We start from the raw sequence: 21,122 nt of genomic DNA, 5'->3' as shown, positions 1-21,122 counted from the left end.
TATGTAGATTTACATTACTTGCATATCTTTGAAATAAACTCGTAGAATCCTTGCATGAAATGCTAGAAAACTTTGAATGCAATCGCTAGAGAAGATAAGGATCCAGTAGTGAAGAGATAATGTGTTAGAAATGATTTATTGCACCTTGTGCTCACCCCAGAATTGACGTTACTGAAATTTCTTGTTGTTGGAAGTAGTGCTTGATGTAGTCGGTTTTGATCTAAAGACCCACTCCATGCATAATCATATCTTTTCGTGTGAAATATTGAAAGAATTCACATCACCCCTAGAAAAACAACCGTCTGTGAAGAGGAGAGTATTTAGCCTTGAAAAAATGCACTAGTACCCTGACTATTTTTGACCTCCATTAAACTCCTTTTCCTTGCTGTCTTTTCCTCAACCTTGTTGAAAGTTTAAGGTGTAATCCTAACCCCGCGAGAGGATGAGTGAATTAGGTACGTACCTGTTCCAGTTTCACATCCAACATCTGGTCATTACGTTGGACACTAGAGACACAAATGTGGGTCGCACTAATATCAGGCTACTTTCCTGATTTCTGGTCGCCAAAAATGCTTGGAATTGACTGTTTAAAATTTTAAAATTGTTTCTTCTCTGTTCTTCTGAAGTATCGGATTTTAAGAAGAACGGATTTTAAGAAGAAAAAGTCACGTTTGCTCTCACTAAGACTCTCAGTCGGTAAGAAGTTCCGCTGTCTGCACGATCGGTCGAGCGTTAGAATCCACCCTGGTGCTCACCAAGCCCTTCATCTCTCCGGGGGCGATAAATGTGTACCAGACTTGTCTGGGAGGATAAAAAACACTGACTTGACACGTTTTTAACACAAACTTAAAACACTGACTAGTTTTTCATAACCGACGACCTAAGTAGGGCAACAAGGGTCAGTCTGGTTACGTGTGGTCTGGAAGAGCAAGCGAGAGTCGTGGAAGTACTTCCCATAAATCTCAAGAAACAGTTAGGTAATCCGAAACAGAATTTACAACCGCATCTGCCTGACTTCTAACAGTGTAATATGCGCGTTCGGTAAGGGAGGTAGACTACATGGTCTATTAGTCGTAGTTTATTTAATTTCATGTTGCGAACAATATTTTGGCGACCTCTCCGTGTTCGTATTAAAGAACACCTAGATGGGATGAAACATTCAAACGTAGCAACCCCTCCTTCATCACAGAAAATGTCATGAAAATGCTCCTTTCTGCATAGCTGTCACGATTCTATTGTTCGAATCCCAAATTGGGGCTCGCAGAACATTGGAGGCGTTTTGAACAAATTCTAAAAGCCCAAAAATGAATAGAAAGGAAGAGTGCATAGACATGACCAACGAGCTGGCTCTGTCCAAAGAGCTTTGTGGATTTTGATCTACAGGGTCATGTGTGGGTCGCATCCTAACTATTAGGGTGTTCGGAAAGTATCTGCCGAAATACGGCAAAATTTCAAAACAACACAACTTTTTAACAACATTTTATTATTTTATCGAAATAATCTCCATCAACATCGACAACCTTTTGCCAACGTCTCACAAGATCACGGATTCCTTTGGCGAAGAACTCCGGCGACTTGGAGCCGGAAGGTCATTTTCGAGGTGGTCACGATCATCGTAGCTCTTCTCTTCCAGGTGATGCTGAAGCGATCGGAAGAGGTGGTAGTCGTTCGGAGCCAGGTCCGGGCTGTACGGTGGGTGCGGTAGAATTTCCCATCCGAGCTCCAGAATTTTCTGGGAAGTCTTCTTCGCGATGTGAGGGTGCACGTTATCGTGCAGCAGGCGAACGTTGTCGAGCTTCGGGAGCTCCTTGCGGATCTTGTCGGCCAGTCTTTGCAGTTGAGCGCAGTAGACCTCGGCAGTAACTATTGTCGTGTTGTCCGGCAGCAGTTCGAAACGGTAAATTCCATGAACTCCCCACCTGACGTTCAGCATGACCTTCTTCTCATGGATTTCACCTTTCACGAAAGGATCCGGCATTTCATCGCCAGAGCACCACGCATGTTTGTGGGTGTGGTTGACGTAGAGGACCCATTCTTCATCTCCAGTGACAATGACGTCCCGCCGGTCGAATCCGCGGCTTCTGGAGAGCAGCTGAGTGTAGATGTCCAGGCGACTTTGGCGGTTGCCGTCGCTCAATGCATGTGGGAGCCACCGACCGAGCTTTTTCACCATTCCGAGAGATCGCAGTGCATTGCTCACAGTGGACAGCGAACAGCAAAGACTGACAGCAAAATACTCCACACCTTCATATGGATGCTACTCCGCCAGATTCTTCAGTTCGTCGAACGATATTGCAGTCGGTCGACCAGAGCGAGGCTCATCTTCGAGTTTCTGGTTTCCGGCTTTGAAGCGCTGGAACCCGGCGCGCACAGACCGCTCAGAAGGGGCTTCAGTGCCGAATTCTTGACTTAATTTTCGATGGGCTTCAGCAGCGAGGTGGCCAGATTCGAACGGCCATTATAGGATGAAATAGGCAAGGAAGAGGGAGCCAGATGTTATTTGTGTACAAGCGGTAGTGTCCTTATATAATACCAGTCTGAATGTCCGGCTTTCGGTGATTTTAGCTTCGCTACCCTTCACTGATCAACGAAAGTTAATAGCAGTGGTGTTTTCTGCAAAATTAGATGTTTTTTAAACAACGCTTTCCTTCTCTTCTTTATATTATAAATTAAGGCGAAAGATAACGGAGTTTTCCTTCTAAACGCGTTAATTCTACATATGGAGAATATTCGACCATCAGCTACAAACACACCTTCGATACCAGAATAATATAGATACAATTTGAAAGCATTACTCGAAGTATGGGTATTCCTCCTGATTTCTCCCAATAGTTATCACAGAATGATGTTTTAACATTAAATGACGTGAAAGACATCATCCTACTGATAAAGATAACGTTCCACGTCAGATCACATAAACATCTTGCTACTATTTAAGCAGCCATTTGCATGCATGTTTCCACTTTCTGAGAACGGCATCCTACAAACTTGAGGCGAAAGAAGAAGGAGATAGGCACGCAGAGGAGTCATAAAGGTGAAGAGCAAAGGGCCAAGTGGTTACGGCTATGAAACGGCTGCAACCATTTACCTTTTGCGTCATGCACACTAAGTTATTGCGCACCAATGACCGGGTCCACCGACGCCGGTGAATTCGTCGCACCCCATACTATAGCAATCTGACGCCGTTGGACCCGTCGCACCCCCTTCTATAGGTATCTCTGCACCGGCGCGCTAGTGGAACGCCGGTGGACCCGTCGCACCCCATATTATAGCTATCTGGCGCCGGCACACCAATCCGACGCCGGTGGACCCGTCGCACCCCCTTCTATAGGTATCTGGCGCCGGTGGACCCGTCGCACCCCCTTCTCTAGGTATCCGACGCCGGTGGAACCGTCGCACCCCTTTCTATAGGTATCTGGCGCCGGTGGACCCGTCGCACCCCCTTCTATAGGTATCTGGCACCGGCGCGCTAGTGCAACGCCGGTGGACCGGCGCGCTAGGTTCCAACGCCGGTGGACCCATCCCACCCCCTTCTCTAGGTATCTGGCACCGCGCAGAACGCGGTGGACCCGTCGCACCCCTTTCTATAGGTATCTGACGCCGGTGGACCCGTCGCACATCCTTCCATAGGTATCTCTGGCGCCGGCGGACCCGTAGCTTCTGTATCTGGAACGCCGGTGGACCCGTCGCACCTCCCTCTATAGGTATCTGGCGCCTGGACACCGGCGCGCCCCCTCTAGGTATCTGACGCCGGTGGACCCGTCCCACCCCTTCTACAGGTATCTGGCGCCGGTTGACTCGTCGCACCCCTTCTATAGGTATCTGGGGGACGCCCGTCGCAACCCATTTTATAGCTATCTGACCCCAGCGCACCAATCCGACGCCGGGTGTATCCGTCGCACCACCATTTTCGAATTTCGTGACACACAGACAAACACACACACACATACACATACACACACACGGACTAAGCTCGTTATTATATATCATGATACTTAAAACGGGAACTTCCAGAACATTTCAAAAAATTTGCGCTACTGCGAAATTCTCTGCAGAGACTTTCCGAACACCCTAATAGTATTAACTTAGCGATTTTACCACGCGGAAGTTCGCTAATATCACGGCAACGCAGCCACTTAGGTAAGTACAACGATTTGGGCTCTCTTGGCTTCGATTCTGGATGTAGCATCTTATGGAATGATGACTTGTTCTGGATGAAGCATTTGAGAGAATGTATTACAATCAAATATATTACAAATATTATAACGATCTGGATTTTCAATCGACAAGTTGCAATCTTCATGCCAAGATTCAAGGAAAGTCGAACTTTCACGCTTCTGAGCTTAGTGGGCGTTAAACTTAGTAAATCCACGCTTAAACTACTGAAAAGAAAAGAAGTCCTCACCTTTTAGTCATAGTTTCAAGTTTGCACTTCCCTTGCAAAATCCTGACTCAGCAGAGTGTCGAAGCTGCACGGTCCTATCGTCACAGCGTCAAAACGAAACGTTGACTCTTCTCCTGCTTTTCTTTTTCGACGTTCCTCTGTAATTCGATCTCATTTTTCAACGGTTTTAGAAAGTTGAAATATTTCAACATCAATGTTAGGACAGCTGAGGTGAGTGGTGAGTGCAACTGCCTCTCGTTTCCTCAACAGCTCCACAAGGACCCCCATTCCAATAGTCTGGAAGATGAACGGAGATCTCTTGAAACAAAGTGGAGCAACTCTTCCCAACTGTTGTTTTCCGTAACCGAGCGCAATTCCACTTGGCTGGAACCGTTTTGCCGCCAGCTCACTCGACATTAAACGTACCGCAAGAAGACCGCCGACCCAATGGTCAGATCTGTTTTCGAAGTCCTCAAAGAAAAAAACGCGATGCTCTTCGAGTATCTCGCCAGAAGAGAAGGATTGGGGAACCCTTGCGCGCGACCGTGACAAATGGAAGTTACTGGTGATCGCTCGAGCAAATCGATGGACACCGAGAGCACAGGTGATGAACCAGTGATAGGATATGGGAACCCATGAAGATCGAACTGACACTGGAAAAGTAATCTCAGAGTTTTGTAAGGATAGATACGGTAGGATCTGAAGTGGTTTATAGATCTGGATATCGCAGCACTTGGAGAGTTCCTTCAAATTCAAAACATCTTCCAATCCCAATATGGTTACCGCTAACTAGGACTAAGAAATCTAGGGCTTGATGAACCCAAACCTTAATACGACAAACAACACGAAAACTAACCTTGCTTACAGCTTCAAGGTGAGCGTGAACCCTACTGGTAAACTAGTACTAAAAGGCTACGCGAACAGTTATATGAGAACCGTATCTCACATGTTAACAACTCCGCAACGTTACAAACCTCGTACTGGGCTACCGATTCTTTCGTTATCAAGCTAGTTTGGCCAACCGTACTTGTAACAATGGGTCCCACACTGATCTAAGCCATTTCGAAATCTACCGTTTCCATGTTCTGATGACAGCTGAGTCAAATATTGACCTAAAAAGTATCGACTTTTTTTCTAGCTGTCTTTCTTGCAGTCATCCTTCTCTTCGGTACATTCACATTCTTGTCATTTGAACTGGAAAATCAAGGGACTTATCAAAGGGCAAATGTAGTTGGGAAGAGGGGTAGGTGGGGGAGGTCAGCGAGCGACGGCTCTACTTCTAGGGGGTCTATCTTCCTTTTTTTCTCTTAGTAGCTTTAGGTTACTAAGAGTCATAGAATTTTCTAAGAGTAATGCTAAGATCTTGGAGCTCCGATTGATTTAGTTATTTACTTCCAGAAACAAGGGAACTGAGTCCCCCGCCACTTCAGCGGTGATACGTGGTAGTGGTGTATAACCAAAAGTGAATTGTTACGTAATGTTATTTGTTATTTGTGATGTTACGCTTAAGCATAAACGTAAAAGTTCGACCTTCCTTGAATCTTGGCATGATCACTGCAATTTGTCGATTATCAATGGTGAGTTTGGTGTTAGCGAACCTGTTTGTGGCAGAATTTTATTCTCGCGGCAACGAGGCTACTAAGGTAAACACTGCTTCGGGCTCTTTTGGACTTTGGTTTCAAGTGTAATATTTTATGGGGATGATGACTCGTTGTGGATGAGGCATTTGAAAGGATATGTTACAAACGTTCTGACTTTCCAAGCTCTGGAGAGCATTAGCCCTTATTAAGAGTGTTAACAATCTTGGCTCTTGATTCACTTAGATAATCGACATGCATACGCAAGCATTTACGGACTGACCAGTTGGTGTCAGTACCACTTTTTAAAAGTGAAGGGATTACCTAATATGAGTCTCCTTCTTTTTTTCTTTCTTTCCTGCACGATGGGGTCTAGTTCGTTTAGTGCCACAAAGTATTCAACTTTCCTGTTGAATTCAACTAAGCTGAAGAGGAGCTCTTGACTCTTCAATTCGTCTCTACGGTCAGTAGTACTAGTCTTGTACCAGTCAATCGCAGCGCTCTGCAGTGTCACCGGGCTGGCACCGTATCGTCTGACCGGTCGCTGAGATACTTCTGAATGATCGGAGGAAGACGTGCGACAAATTATCGTCGGGTCAAAACGACATGGATCACGGGTGTAGTTGCAGTGCATTCGCGTACACGCTCGGGACGGCGCGGTGGAGGCGGAAGTGGAACCGAGGTGGGATCGTCGCAAACTGCAGTGATGGGTGGTGCCAGCAAAGGATTCGCCACGCCACGCTCCTAGCCGCATACGCAATTGCGTACGTGCTTCATGTCGTTTTGACCCTACTATAAACATGTTTAAGGCGTTGGCATCAGATGACATTAATTCATGGTTATGCGGTACCGTTCCATTAATATCTTCCGGCTCGAGGTCATCTCTTAATAGCCTTCTTCGTACGCTTTTGAAACTTCTTTTGGAACTGCTGACGCCAGACAGTGCTTCTACCACACTAGTTCTCCGATCTAATAACTTACGCACTTCATCGACTTGGTAACTACGTTTCAAAATATTTTGTCACTAGTTTTTGTTCTGGCGACACTGATTTGGAGGTGTCAAAAAAGATTGAGTCTCCGCGGTTCCAGTTCACTTGCCAACGCGTTTTACTGCAATTTGGGATCGTTGTGGTGTTTATGAGCCCGTCTTGCTAGCCGATCATCAAGTCTGTTTTTATCCACCCAAACAAGTCTGGTAGCAATTTATCAACCAAGGACGGATGAAGTACTTGGTTGGGGTTGGGGCGGTTTTGAACAGTCGATCGATCGTGCAGCCACAGCCGGTCCACGTTGCTATTGCGCTACTCTTACCCAAGACGCTTGAGAGCCTAGTAAACTATTCACCTCAAATGCTCTATCGATTCTGTCAGCGCTACATCCTCCATTTAAAAATTAATTCATGTATGTCAAATTCATCTGAAGAGAAACTGCTAATGGCTCATTAAAGCTGATGTCACATATTAGGGAAGTCCTTACTGATAACTGCGGCAATTGTAGAGCCAAAACATGCCAATAAGCCCAAAATTTCAAATTGTGCAATCTTTAGAGGAGGTCAATCACTTTAGAGTGTAGTTTGTAGCGGTATATTGTTTCTGACGTTGTTGGAATATATTGTTGAGAAAAAGCGATAAGAAGTTGATGTTGCCATATCTATAGAGCATCACAGAGCTCTCCAGGTTTCAATCCTTTTATTTCGCCGGGGATCGCGGAAAATGATGTAGTTGGGGGACATTAGGCGGCGACCCTATTTCTGGGAACTCTATCTTCCTTTTTTTCCTTAGTAACTTTAGCTTGCATGTCATAGATTCTAGGTCCTAAGATAGGTCTTAAACCCCGACTGATTTGGTTATTTACTGTGAGAAATAAGGGCGCCACTGAGTGCCCACCCCTACCTCCCCCCAACTACGTTTTACCTAAGGGATCTTCTATACTGCGTTCATTTCTGTCATGCTCTAACGTTATTTACTGGTCTTCCCTCCTTTTCTCTTTTCTCTGTACAGCTGTTTGCGCCGTTGTTGGAAGGATAATTGGTCACTTCTCTTCCTGTTGGCAATGGCATCCGGAGACGGAGAAGGAATGATTATTGATGATGACTCTAAGAAATACGAAGATGTCGAACTTCCATGTAAGCATAAAACTGTGGTGAATGTATGTGTAATTGTTGGTGGTGTATCAAATTCTTTGTTGTGTGTCTACCAATCATTTTTTAAAGCGAAAATCACACCATCTTGTTCAATGGTCTCGAAGCCAGCTGTCGAATTTGAAGTGGAACTGAATGGATTCATGATGAACATAAAGTCTCTGCCAAAGGAGGTCTACCATTACCGAGTTTCTCTCACCAAAATCACCGATAGAAAAACTCGCGATCTCACTAGAGGACAAAAACAAGAGTTAGTTGCCTATAGATGTCGTTTTCACCATTTATATTCCTGGTGAAGGCATTAAAAAACCTAAAAACTTTTGCTTTGCTCGGCGCTACTATGTAATATTGTTTTAGTTATGCTGTACAGTTGCGCCGGCGCGTTTGCATGTCTTTATTCAACACCGCCACAAAGAAACGTGCGGACTTGTTTCCAAGATCTTCGAAATATGCCTACATATACGACTGTGGAAACTCCCTTTATATGAAACAGTCATTGCCTGATGATCGTGGTGACGCAAGCATCAAGATTGAACTTCTTCCTGTGGGTAGTCTTTTAAGTCCATTTATTCTGTAGTTGGTGTTGAGTGAACAAGCGTGCATGGATATCTGAAGAAAGTTACAGGTAATTTACATGTGGTTAGTAGAGTTTTTCATTCACGTCGCTCAGCGCCATCGTTTTTCATAGCTGTCAGTTGTGAGCGACTAGTTTCTATTATTTTGCGCAGAAAATTACTGTGCTTGCTGATTGCGCATTTTCTTCCACATGTTTATTTTATCAGATAGTCAATGCATTAGCATGTTTTTGTTTTCAGGAAGATATAACCTCAAAAAACACCAAGGCGTACTTAGGCACAGCTTGTCTCAAGGTTACCTTAATTAGGATGGAAATGAATGACAACCGAACATAAACCTTATCTTCTTAGGTAGAAGTAGAGTTTCAATTTACTCACATTCTCAATCCTTGTCTCGTGGGTGAAGTGGAACAAATCCGTGAAACACAACGACTGCTCGAAGTGATAACTTCTGCTGGAATGGTGAAGAAGTGAGTTTTCTGCAATTTTAAAGTCGTGGAAAGTCTTGAGTTTCATCTCACTGTTTTATCCTCTTTTATTCAGTGAAGACCACATTCTCTTCGGCAATAAGGCTTACGAACGTTCGTCGCAACGCGATGTTGCCCTTTCTCAAGGAAAAGTAGTCAAGTGTGGGCTTGAGAAAAATTGCCGTGCAGTCGATTCAGCAGGCGAAACTCTTGCGATGCTGCAAATAGGAGGCATTTCTTTTCATTTTAGTTCATCTATGCCGTTCTCTGTAGCATCAAGTTACGTTCTTTTTTAAGCAAAGAAGTCGCCATTTTTCGCACAAACATCGGTGGTAAATTTCTGCGAAAATTTTCTTGGACTGGACAGTCGACGTGGTCTTTCCCTGGAAGACGCCCTGAGAAATCGCCGAACTGCCTCCGATGTTATGAAACAGCTGAAAGGTGAACCAATATGTATGTCATTCATTCAGCATCTTGTTGCTCTGATTTCTCGACAGAAGGATTTTAGTGTTTACGTTATATCGTCTTGTTCTAGAAGTTTTATGTTTGTGAAACCAAAACCAGTAACTACAACTTTAAAGTTGCTTCTGTTTTTTTTGCACGTTCGGGATTTCTATCTAGCAACGGGGAGGTTTCATCTAGTTTGTTCTAAATATTCTAATCTTTGGATCATGAAATTCTTTACAAGTGTCCAGACGCAGTGTTCAGATATCGCTGTACGTACATTACACACAGAAACTCCTCGTGTTCTATACATTCATGGACTTTCAAAGGAAAATGCTCTACAGTAGGCTTTAGAAATATTGTTTAATATTGGTAATATTGGTAATGATTAGACTTCAAAGAACGTTTTTAGGGTGAAATTTGATTACGAAGGCGAAGAAGTAACTGTGAACGAATACTTCTTGAGGCGTTATAAGAGACATCTTCAGTGAGTTTCTTGTGTCACTTCGTGACATATCTAGCGATCCCACTTGTGATGAAACTTGGGCTGTTGTCGAGGTGGCACAGACGCTGCTCGTATAATGCACATCACCCTTCAGCGTCTTGATTTCTGGAGACATTGCTTTTAGCTACGTGACAGTACTTGCACTGACATCCAACTAATACAGTTAAGTGTCTGCAGACCAGACGAATTAGGTCGCTAAGGTTTGTGCGGAATATAGTTGTAGATTAAGACTTACGGTGATTTCCGGTTTCCGCAACTCCCGTTATGTATCGAGCGAAGGCCAAATGGTGCAGTTTTCCATCCTATGGAAGTACTTGAAATTGAACGCGGTCAGAGGGTTACAACAGAAAAACAGACTCCACAAATTGTAAAGATTTTATATGACTTTATATGAAACTCTACTGAATCATGTCCATTAGTTCTCTTCAGTCTGAAACGATGATCAAAGAATGCCAACTTCCACCACTGGCGATGAAAAAACACGTCGATGAAATCTTGGATGGAGCTTGTTTGGAAAACAATAGCCAATACATTCACGAATGGGGAGTGAGTGCTCAACCTCTGAGCTTTCTTCATTTCTCTATTTAGGTTTCTGCTCCCAATTCTTGAGAAATCTCGGATTTGTAGTCAAAAACCGTTTGGAACATCTCTTTCCAGATCAAGATTTCGTCTCGTCCAATGCGTGCCTTAGCGAAACGCTTCTTCCCGCCAGCCATTTCATATGGAGGGTCAATGAATGTCCAGCCAAATCATCACGGAGATTTACAATGGAGACTTGGCGCGAGGGAACAATTCACGGAACCTGCACGATTGGATGGAAAATGGACGTTCCTGATTTTTGACCATTGTGTACGCAGCACTGATGCTCAGTGAGTTGTCATTTATTATCCATTTGTTTGCAGGTATTAGATTAAGATTTTCAGAAGTTTCATAGACGCATTAACAAAGTACTCTTCCCAACATGGTGTTCAGATCTCTTCAAGACATGTAAGCGTTCAGAGGAGTCGTATTTCTAGTTCTCTGATTCATCAATGTCATAATTAAGGTTGAAATAAGGGAAGCGAGTAGCGAAGTTGAAAGTGACATCGATAGTATCATGAAACAAATGAGCGGGAGCGTAAAATTCGTGATGTTCACCACTAAGATCAAGTTAGATCCTGTGCACGGTACGTATTGTGGGATTTTAGTCTCTCACTAAGTCATCACGAATTTCTATTATTAGCTTTGCTTTGTTGTTTTTTTTTTGTGAAGACGAATTTATAGTTTACTAATCTAGTAGGAATTTCTAAAAGCTATTCTTAATGCTGACGCGGCCGATAAGGGGTTCCGCTATGACCGCACGATCGATCGTTGGTTCGAAAGGGTCTTAGTCTTAACCAAGGGGTCGATAAATTAGTACCAGACTTATCTGAAAAGATAAAAACACTCACTTGATACATCGGCTGGTTCCCACCAGTTAACGATTCAGAACTGAAGTCGAGCGTGTAAACTCATCCTCATAGGGATTGATCGTAACGCAATCAATTACTTGAAGGTCGTGCACATAATCGTTTATCCTTTCTAATCTTTTGTTTGGAGTACCAATTTTCGACTCGGTCTCTTGGATATTTATGTCCTGACATAGAGTTTCCTTCTCCTAGACAGCGACTGTTGTGAGGCGTAAAATAGATTATCTCTGAACTTTTTGTTACCCATAAGTCAATCGATATGTCTTTGGCTTCATGTCGTGCACCGTTAGCACGTAATCAATTACTTGATAGGGATTAATTCTTCACATTGTTCTTCCTTTGTTTAGGAAACATTCTTCGTGTGTATATTTCAGTTTTCCTATCGAGGATATTTGTTGTTATGTCGTTATCGGAAATTCTTGAGTCTACTAGCCCACTTTTTCTTCCTATTTCCAGAGTTACAAGGAACAATATCGAGTTTTCAGATCTCATGAAACGATTAGAAGCCCAGTATGGGGTTATAACCCAACACCTTAGTCAGCAAACACTGATGAAGGCGATTGGGCAAAAGGTTTGTTCTCGCATCCCTTTACTGCAGCAAAAAGAGATTATTCACAACTTTTACTCCCAAATACAAGTGTATACTTGGGTCAAAACGACCTGAAGCTTGGTCCAGCTGCGTAAGCATCAAAGAGGCATAGTGAAGCTAACTGTCGGTTGGGGCAATAGTGAAGTGCAGCCAAGAATGGTGCTAGCAACGTTCCCATTTCGATCCTAACTGATGGTCCTCCACCGCACCGCTTCAATCGCAACCGCTAACGCAACTGCACCGAGCTTCCTATCGTTTTGACCCGACTATACATACGTGGATTGCCTAAAGAACTCTGACAATTTAGTTAACTCAGTAAAAAGTTTAAACCAAGTTCGTATTCTTCCACTCCGCAAAAGCTTCATATGGTTGCATTCCAACTTCATACACTACATATTCATATACTACATATACAATTCACTGCCACAAATTCATGTAAATTTGGACGGAACCAACTAGGCTCTTATTCTTTTTTCGCAGGGAGCGTTTATGGTCCTCGGGAACTTGTGTCTGAAGTTGAATTTGAAGCTAGGAGGAGTTAATCACAATTTGCGAGTGTCTGAACACTTCCTCTCTGCAAATTCTAATCTTCGTAACGTGTACGTTGTTAACTGCTTTTAATGAGCGACGTGATTATACTGATTGATAGTGGAACTGCATCAATTTATAGTGATGCTACTCTCTTTCCGAAAACAAGAATGTTTGTTGGATTTGACGTCAGTCATGCTGGTCCGCAATCTTTTGCTGATCGTCAAATGAAGAGACCACAGAGTGAACCGACTGTGGTTGGAGTGAGTTTCGATCCTAGATGTTTGCTTACACTTGGGTACGATCAGTAGGAATTCAGATGGCGTTTACTGTTGGTGAGCCGACAAAAATTCGTGGTAGTTATTGGATGCAAGAGCCGCGACATGCAACTATTTCGGATATTGCGAGGTAAAGGAGCAATGCTATGGAAATATAATCCACTGACATTAGGTTTCACCCAATTTAGTAATTTTGCTGCTGCTCTTATGGTCTTCTACAAGGAAACGAATGGTTTGCCACACGATATCATCGTGTTTCGGAGTGGAGTTTCCGAGGGAGAATTTAAGAAGGTGAGGTCACGAAAGTCTTGTCGGAAATAATTTGCCAAAATTGTGCCAACGGCATATAATGTCATGAAAGATACTTCGATTTGGATATGGTGAAACATTTTCGTTTTCTTTTGCTGTCTGCTAATTAGTCTAAGTTCGCCTTCTGTTGCTGTCATGTTAAGCTAGTAGATCTCCCATGTCATCACAGAAGAGATCACTAGACTACTACATCACAGTAGCTCACACTGACGTAGAGGTCTTTACTTCCAATCTTGGAGCGTTTCGAAACCCGGTGTACTTCAATATCATTTTTTGAATTTACAGGCGGCGAAAGAAATGATTGAGATGCAAAAAGCGTTCGTGGAAGTTAATCATCTATATCGTCACGGAATGTACTCGCCATCGCTCACATGCTTGGTTGTGCAGACCAAATCGAACTACCGCATCGTACCTACTAAGTGATTTTACTTTTTCTCTTTGTGCTGATAAACTTAGGACATCAGTTTTATTTCTCCTTGGATAATCTTTTGGATAATTTTAACAACTTTGGCGATTAATGTCAGAGAAGTGTATCCATAATTGTGAACTTTTCTTTAAGAAATCGTTGTGTCTAGCACTCAGTTAATATAATGTAGAATTATGGTTTTACGTGAGTCCTTCCAGAAACAATTTATTTCTTGTTTTCGTCCTCTTAGACTGCCTCTTATGATTCCCATTTTCCACTAGTTTTCATCGTTTTTAGAATCGATTCGAACGCTCGTCCGATGGATCAAAACGTTCCTTGCGGAACTGTTGTAGAAGATGTAATGCATCCTGCATACAACGAGTTCCTGATCGTGCCACAAAAAGCTATCCAGGTTCTTTTTGTGCAACATTTGTAGAGATTTATGCAATGAACTGTTTTATGCATAAATTTCGATGTTACATGTCGATATATTCAGTGATCAGTACATATATTTGCTTTTAGGGTACAGCTCGAGCACTTCGTTGCACCTTGGTGACACACAGTAGGGGCACTTCAGGACAGCTGCTCTCAATGGATGAACTGGAACAGATAACTAACATCTTATGTTATGGGCACCAAGTAGGGTTTGTCTCCAGCTCCAATTTACTTCTTAAAGCATTGCTTTGATCCCTGTTCAAGGTGGTTTGTGGCTCCACTGGTGTTCCATCCGTTTGCTACTCTGCCACTAATTTGTCGAAGCGCGGAAGGAACAATTGGAAGACGGAAAAGTGCGTGTTTTCTTACTATAACTCGCAGACGGGAGCAAAATATGCGCAGCTTTTCGTATTTTTTTTTTGGATTAATACTACACTAGCTCGACCATTATTTTGCCCTATCAATTAGAGTTTGATCACAGAAGTTCCAGCACCATAGGTTTAGACCTTTCTTTACAAGTGCAATATTTGGAAAATGGTTGGTGAAATGGCAACTATTATGACTTTAGTTTCCGCGATACTGGCAGTGGATCAACAACATCCGGTGGTAGTGGCGAAAGAGGTAACCTCCTCCATGATGGATCTCCAAATTTCTTCAAAGATCTCAGTGCACATCTTAGCAGTAAGGTTAATACCCATTATTGGGCCTGATTCACATTGGAACTATAGTTCATTTGGTGCACCATCGATGTTCGATATTTGTAATTTTTGCATCACGATAACTCGTCTTTTTACTGGTCACTAGAAGTTATCTCATTGTATATTTCTCCTTTTTTACTGGATCAAATTTAATATTACTGGCTTGTTTCTTCTACTAGCTTGTTCTTGACTTTTTAGAAGTTATTAGATGCTTTTAAAAACGTCGTTATCTGTTAGTTTTTAGTCTTATTTTGTTACACTATGGTTTTGTACTTTTCGTTGGAACAAACCTTGACCATCCAGAAATTAGCAATCTCAATATTAAAAGCAGCGTATCGAGAAATTGGCGTAGTACAAAAACCTCAGGAAACTCGTATAGTTTGTTGTAGATTGCGGAATCCAACGTGGCTCCGCTCAATTCTCTTAATCCTCGTTAAAAACGGCGTGGGAATAGCGTTTGTGCCCGTTTGTACGTTAGAACACGTTCCGGTCGCCTCAGCAGTTTATTCATTAGTTTTACTTGAATGCGCTGGTGAGGATGCATGATTGATCTTTGAATGCTCGCTTCTGGGCGTGTCGCGTGCACAGGGGAGGTGCGTTATAGCTGACCCCGTGGGAAGAAACGCCGTCTTCCACATTACTTTTTTTACGATAATTAGGGGAAATTAAAGGAGCCACATAGGGTACCTTAATCTACAACCCGTACAACCCGTCTATTTCGTGATACAGTGCCTTTAAAGTTTTCTTTTTTGACGCTAAATAGATGTTATTAGTAGAGTGAGTGAATAGCGGAAGAATAAACTTGGAAAATGTATAAGAAGCATTAATACTGTTTGCAGAAATTCTTTCTTGAATTAATCCGCTCTTGCAACTGTACCGTGCTTCATGTCGTTTTGACCTGTCTATATTCACTTGGTGAGTGTGCCTTCATGAACACAGAAGAAATAATAGAGTTGAGATCCAAAAAAGATAGGAGCGACACCGTCGACCATAAAGCGACATGCACCAGGTCAACATATCTAGAAAGCGTTCGACTTCAGTTTAGGATCGTTTAAGGTCTATGAGCGCGTTTTAGGTGTATGAGCGCGTGTACCAACCAACTTGTACAGTGTCCTGCAGGCGTGAGCCGATGTGTCAAGTTAGTGTTTTTATCCTCCTAGACAAGTTTGGTAGCAGTTTATCGACACCGGAGTATCAAAGGCTTGGCTCGCTTAGCGTGGTATCATTGATTCTGTGGTGGTAGACGAACCTCTTACCCGCTGGGCCAAACCCTCCACCAGGGCTCCCCGTACTCTTCCACCATCGATCTTAAAAGACGATCATATATGGATCTAGTAGCTTAGTAGCTCATGCGAAAGGACATCCTTGCAGCTGCCCAGGGAAACCGTAACCTAGAGCGACGGGGCAGGAATTCACAAATAGGGAATTTCGTTTCCAATTTCCTTAACTACGCGATGCAGTGTTGATGCTCTTGAAGAATTTCCTTCTTCAGAAGAGACGAGGTCAACAGTACACCGACGCAGCTGATCTGCGTGATGATACTACACCACGTTCTGGATGGCTGCAATCTGTTAAGAGGCATGCAACCGTTTTACTGCGAGGTGTTGTCATGGAACTTTTCCAACGGATTTGTCTTAAGCATGTGTGTGATCGGTCACTCGTCGAACAATACCGCTCGGCGTACGCAAGTAGTACGAAGTCCTACGCCAAGTAGGAACAGCTGAGAGCACCGCCACGTCATGCGTGACCGTTACACACTATATTGAACCATTAATTTTTTTTAAGCGAGAGTTTATGTTTAGTCGGAGGTGGTTCAGAAGTTTCTAGTTCTTCTGAAGGTTTATTCTACATTTTTTATTCTTGGCATCTGAAAGTCTGCTTCGCGTAAAATATCTAAACAACCTTTTTGAAAAGGGTTACTGGTAGTATTTTCTTTATCTGATGCTCTCTTGGAGAACACCATGAATGAACTATCTATGAAGTGCACAATTAGCAACTAGGAATCCTCGATAGACCGCATCTGTTGCTAACTCATATCGAGATACCACACAGTTATGAGAAAATTGGATATCCTTGCAACACTCGTAAGATAAACACCTACTGTCACCGAAAGTGTGTCACTGTGTAAACTTATCTCTATCTTATTCAAATTTTTTGATGTGGTCTCTGATTGCTGGATGAACTTCTTCAATTTTTCGTTGTTATTACTGCCACAGAGCTTAAAACATGGCTAATGTATTTTGCCGAAATTCTACTTCGATAGACTTCCTTGCAATTCAGAAATAAATGACGCAACCACTCGACGAGAGCACTATCTCGTCTCACTTTGGGTTCAGTAACCTTAACATCCTTCTTTTTATATGTATTAAATTAGAATATTCGAAGTTTTATTCGAGTGATCTATTATAGAAGTCTATTAGGCGTGAAGACGGTGAACACGTCGTCTTTTGTACGAACCGGCTGCTTTTCCTCCACCACCACCACCGGCTGAGTACGATCCTCCTCCGCCGCCCCCTCCTGCTCCTCCTGCTGAGTATGAACCTCCTCCACCTCTTGCCGCTCCTCCCCCGCTACTGCCTCCGGCTGAGTACGATCCTCCTCCGCCGCCGCCTCCTGCTCCTCCTGCTGAGTATGAACCTCCTCCACCTCTTGCCGCTCCTCCGCCACTACTGCCTCCTGCTGAATACGATCCTCCTCCTGCACCAGCTGCTTTTCCTCCACCACCACCACCGGCTGAGTACGATCCTCCTCCGCCGCCGCCTCCTGCTCCCCCTGCTGAGTATGAACCTCCTCCACCTCCTGCCGCTCCTCCGCCACTACTGCCTCCGGCTGAATACGATCCTCCTCCTCCACCAACTGGTTTTCCTCCGCCACCGCCGGCTGAGTACGATCCTCCTCCACCCCCGCCTGATGGTGCAGCTGGGCGTTTTGCTCCAGCAGAGTACGATCCTCCACCTCCGCCGGCTCCTGCTCCTGCTGAGTATGATCCTCCTCCGCCGCCGCCTCCTGCTCCTCCTGCTGAGTATGACCCTCCTCCTCCTCCAGCTGGTTTTCCTCCACCTCCGCCGGCTCCTGCTCCTGCCGAGTATGATCCTCCTCCGCCGCCGCCTCTTGCTCCTCCTGCTGAGTATGATCCTCCTCCTCCACCAGCTGCTTTTCCTCCACCACCGCCTGCTGAATACGATCCTCCTCCGCCACCGCCTGCTGGTGCAGCTGAGCGACTGACTCCAGCAGAGTACGATCCTCCTCCGCCGCCGCCCCCTGCTCCTCCTGCTGAGTATGATCCTCCGCCGCCGCCGCCTCCTGCTCCTCCTGCTGAGTATGATCCTCCTCCTCCACCAGCTTTTCCTCCACTACCGCCAGCTGAATACGATCCTCCTCCGCCGCCGCCTCCTGCTCCTCCTGCTGAATAAGATCCTCCGCCTCCTCCTGCTAATCCTACGCTGGCACCACCGCCAGCTGAGTACGATCCTCCGCCACCGCCTCCTGCACCAGCTCCTCCTGCACCCGCTCGTGGAGGACATGGGCAGTATGCGGCATCAGATCCAGGTGCTCCACTCGATCCTGGTTGTCCAGGCTCTCCAGGCCCTCCTGGTGCTCCGGGATTTCCAGGTGGACCTGGAGGTCCTGCTGGTCCTGGACTGCCTTCTCCAACATATCCGGCGTCTTCTCCCGGTGGACCTGGTGGACCCGGCGGCCCCGGTGGTCCTGCTTCTCCAGGCATAGTGCTGGATCTCGTTCCTGAATATATATATTTTCAACAGTTTTCTTTTGCCTCTGGCAATTCCATTTTTAAAAGCACCTTGTGCTCCTGGCTCTCCATCTTGTCCAGGGGCTCCCGGTATTCCATCTGAACCAGGTGGTCCCGGCGGACCCATTGGTCCAGGCTCACCTTAAATTACATGTGCTATACGTGCTCCTTTAAGACACTCAATTCCGATGGTTGCGCTGGAGCCTTAGCACAAGATAGCATGTCGCTCACCTCCTCCTCCACCTTGACCATCCATTCCTGGATTTCCATCTGGTCCTGGGGGTCCGGGCGGTCCATCTGACCCTGGTGGTCCCATAGGTCCAGCAGGACAAGTAATGCATCCGCCTCCTGCGTTACCGCTGTCTTGCTGGCCAGCACCTCCTGGTACACCATCCTGACCAGGTTGACCATCTTCTCCTGGTGATCCAGCTTGGCCGGGTGGTCCTAGGACACCGATATGGATCTGAGCAATTGCTTCAAATTTTGTGAAAAAATTCTATGGGTCTTACCAGGTGGGCCGCGAGGGCAAGCTGCGGCTTTAGCTGCGCATTGGCAACCACCACCTCCTCCTGATCCGCCACCGCCACCTCCACCACTAATTCCAGCAGCATAGGCGCCTCCTCCACCACCGACACCTCCTCTTCCTCGAGGGCCTCCAGAATACGATGCACCGCCACCACTTCCGCCACCGCCTCCACCACCTGCGTAGCCTCCTCCACCTCCACCACCGCCTCCACCACCTGCGTAGCCTCCTCCACCACCACCCGTGTTGTACGTACCACCTCTTCTAATACGGGCACTGAAGACTGACAAATGCGGAGAATCTTGAGCCATCATCGTTTTCCATGCGTCGTTGGCGATGTGCTAAAGATTTGCAGATTTGTTTTTCTTCACTCCAAAGTAAAAATATCAGAGTTTTTGTTTGCAGAAAAAATCACTTATTTTAATCTTTCAGTAATCTTTTGAAATCAATCCCACTGAAAGATGGATATGGTCATTTGAGTGTAGCTGGCGAACTCTCGTAATCATTCAATGCCGGTATACGCAAACGCAACAAAAGTACGTGATTAACAAGACTGATATCCAAGGATATCTCTTTACAGGTCTGTTGCGAGTTTACCAAAATGTTTGAATCTCGAGTGACAGCTAATCAGAATGAATGATTTTTTTTCAGAAAATGCCCCTAAAACATAATTGCTGCGGAAATCACGGTGACTGATCTTGTTGGCGACAACAAGGCTGATTTTTCGTTTTAAAATTGAAATTCCGCAAAATTGACCAATTTTTTAAACAAAGTCTAACGATCTCGATGCACTTCACCTTGAATTGATCGAGGTCCTTTTCGATCTCGTCCTGAAACTCGTTGATTTCGTTGATGACATCGAAAATGACGACATATGTGACAGCGAGGACCACCGCAGTACTAATAAAAGTGCCAGTAATGGCATATTGGAGCACGACACCCATCTAAAACGAACAGAAATGTTTTAGGACGTTGTGCTTCCGTGAAAGAGGTAGAGGCACTTACCGTAGTAGGAGACGATGGTAGTAAAGAACAATTCCCGCGTTCTCCTTATATACGCTACTCCTATAACTGATCTGGTTTGTTGGCAGAGTGTGTGTGTGTGTGGTTGTTTCGCTGCTGTTGTCCCATGCCTTGGAACCGCAAATCCGGTCTTCAAACTCAACGGTGGGGTCGAACTTTTGCATTCTGATGTTATCTTTTGGGGTGAGCGATGAAGACAATGCTTTGTCGCCAGAGGAAGATTAACATTCATAATGTTTGTGTTTAAAAAAGATGATGGTGGGTGATACATTGAAGCTTTCTAGCTTTCTTGCTTTCTTGCTTTCTTGCTTATAATCCTATAATTGTGTAGCAGTTCTGGAAATTTTTGTGAAGGTTGCTCTGATATGTAATAAATTCGAGCGAATTAGGAGGGCACTAGCACTTTTGAATCCACTCAAATTACATGCGAAAACATTTCAGAAATATTGCGTAAAGTACGTTTAAGTCATACCAAAAATTTGCTGATTACGATCATATCATGCTGTAGGGAAAAACTGAATTGTTGTCCGTCACAAGCAAAACACTAAAGGCCTCGACTTCTCCCACTGTGCATTATTTTACCTCATTTGTTTCTCTTCTTTTGTCAATTTATGGTTGGTTGAGCTTATTGAATAAATAAATACGTAACCAAATTACAATTTTCTCTTTCTTGAATGTTAGACGTGTTAATTAAGCCAGTTGTACACTTTTTTATCTTGGAATAAGCGTCATTTGAAAACCATGATGAAGAAATATCAATATTATCCAAGTCAGTAATGAATCTCCCACGGAGATAAAAGAGCTGCGTGAATTTCGTCCTGAAGATTTTAAAAGCTTCACTATGCATTGATTACCGATTATTAATTACCATTGTAATTTATTTTTTTACTTCCCAATGGACGATTTCATAGACGAAGATTCCTGCTTATTCCGCAAAACTTCATGTTATACTAAATTTTACCTTGCGTAGATCTCTTTTTATGTTGACATTCGCGGCAGCCAGTATGCTGCATGTTCTTCAGTTCGTATATCCCTTACTGAG

The 21,122-nt window shown here is 44.3% G+C and overlaps 3 protein-coding genes across 8 annotated transcripts; 1 reads left to right on the top strand and 2 right to left on the bottom strand.

Moving 5' to 3' along the window:
- Nucleotides 1-1,534: 1,534 nt before the first annotated feature.
- Nucleotides 1,535-2,173, bottom strand: RB195_005471 (uncharacterized protein; the record flags this gene model as incomplete). Its single annotated transcript, XM_064177995.1, has 1 exon — nt 1,535-2,173. The coding sequence occupies one exon, from the start codon at nt 2,171-2,173 to the stop codon at nt 1,535-1,537; it is 639 nt and encodes a 212-aa protein (XP_064035088.1).
- Nucleotides 2,174-8,013: 5,840 nt separating this feature from the next.
- On the top strand, nt 8,014-18,196 carry RB195_005470 (uncharacterized protein; the record flags this gene model as incomplete). Of its 5 annotated transcripts, none has more annotated exons than XM_064177994.1 (26): nt 8,014-8,086; nt 8,174-8,351; nt 8,459-8,645; nt 8,917-8,970; nt 9,028-9,146; nt 9,220-9,374; nt 9,441-9,584; nt 9,852-9,930; nt 10,000-10,074; nt 10,372-10,459; nt 10,522-10,638; nt 10,750-10,961; nt 11,016-11,079; nt 11,138-11,258; nt 12,026-12,111; nt 12,610-12,728; nt 12,800-12,920; nt 12,977-13,065; nt 13,124-13,226; nt 13,530-13,663; nt 13,948-14,062; nt 14,173-14,289; nt 14,350-14,438; nt 14,654-14,771; nt 16,276-16,425; nt 17,276-18,196. In XM_064177994.1, 26 exons carry the CDS (start codon nt 8,014-8,016, stop codon nt 18,194-18,196), a joined length of 3,828 nt encoding a protein of 1,275 aa, XP_064035084.1. The 5 variants fall into 5 exon arrangements, with proteins under 5 accessions (XP_064035084.1, XP_064035085.1, XP_064035087.1 ...); XM_064177993.1 differs by having other exon boundaries at nt 14,173-14,294; nt 14,654-14,706; XM_013436855.2 differs by lacking the exons at nt 8,014-8,086; nt 8,174-8,351; nt 8,459-8,645; ... (6 more) ...; nt 16,276-16,425; nt 17,276-18,196 and having other exon boundaries at nt 10,397-10,459; nt 14,654-14,795.
- On the bottom strand, nt 17,200-20,001 carry RB195_005469 (uncharacterized protein; the record flags this gene model as incomplete). 2 transcript variants are annotated; one of them, XM_064177990.1, is made up of 6 exons in its annotated part: nt 18,222-18,226; nt 18,276-18,524; nt 18,586-18,675; nt 18,766-18,978; nt 19,044-19,398; nt 19,855-20,001. In XM_064177990.1, 6 exons carry the CDS (start codon nt 19,999-20,001, stop codon nt 18,222-18,224), a joined length of 1,059 nt encoding a protein of 352 aa, XP_064035083.1. The 2 variants fall into 2 exon arrangements, with proteins under 2 accessions (XP_064035082.1, XP_064035083.1); XM_064177989.1 differs by having other exon boundaries at nt 17,200-18,524.
- Between the last annotated feature and the right edge of the window lie 1,121 nt (nt 20,002-21,122).

This window comes from Necator americanus, chromosome I, assembly GCF_031761385.1.
Source record: "Necator americanus strain Aroian chromosome I, whole genome shotgun sequence".
Taxonomy (NCBI): domain Eukaryota; kingdom Metazoa; phylum Nematoda; class Chromadorea; order Rhabditida; family Ancylostomatidae; genus Necator; species Necator americanus.
Note: the sequence above shows the minus strand (reverse complement) of the source record. Positions and strands in the feature narration are given on the sequence as shown.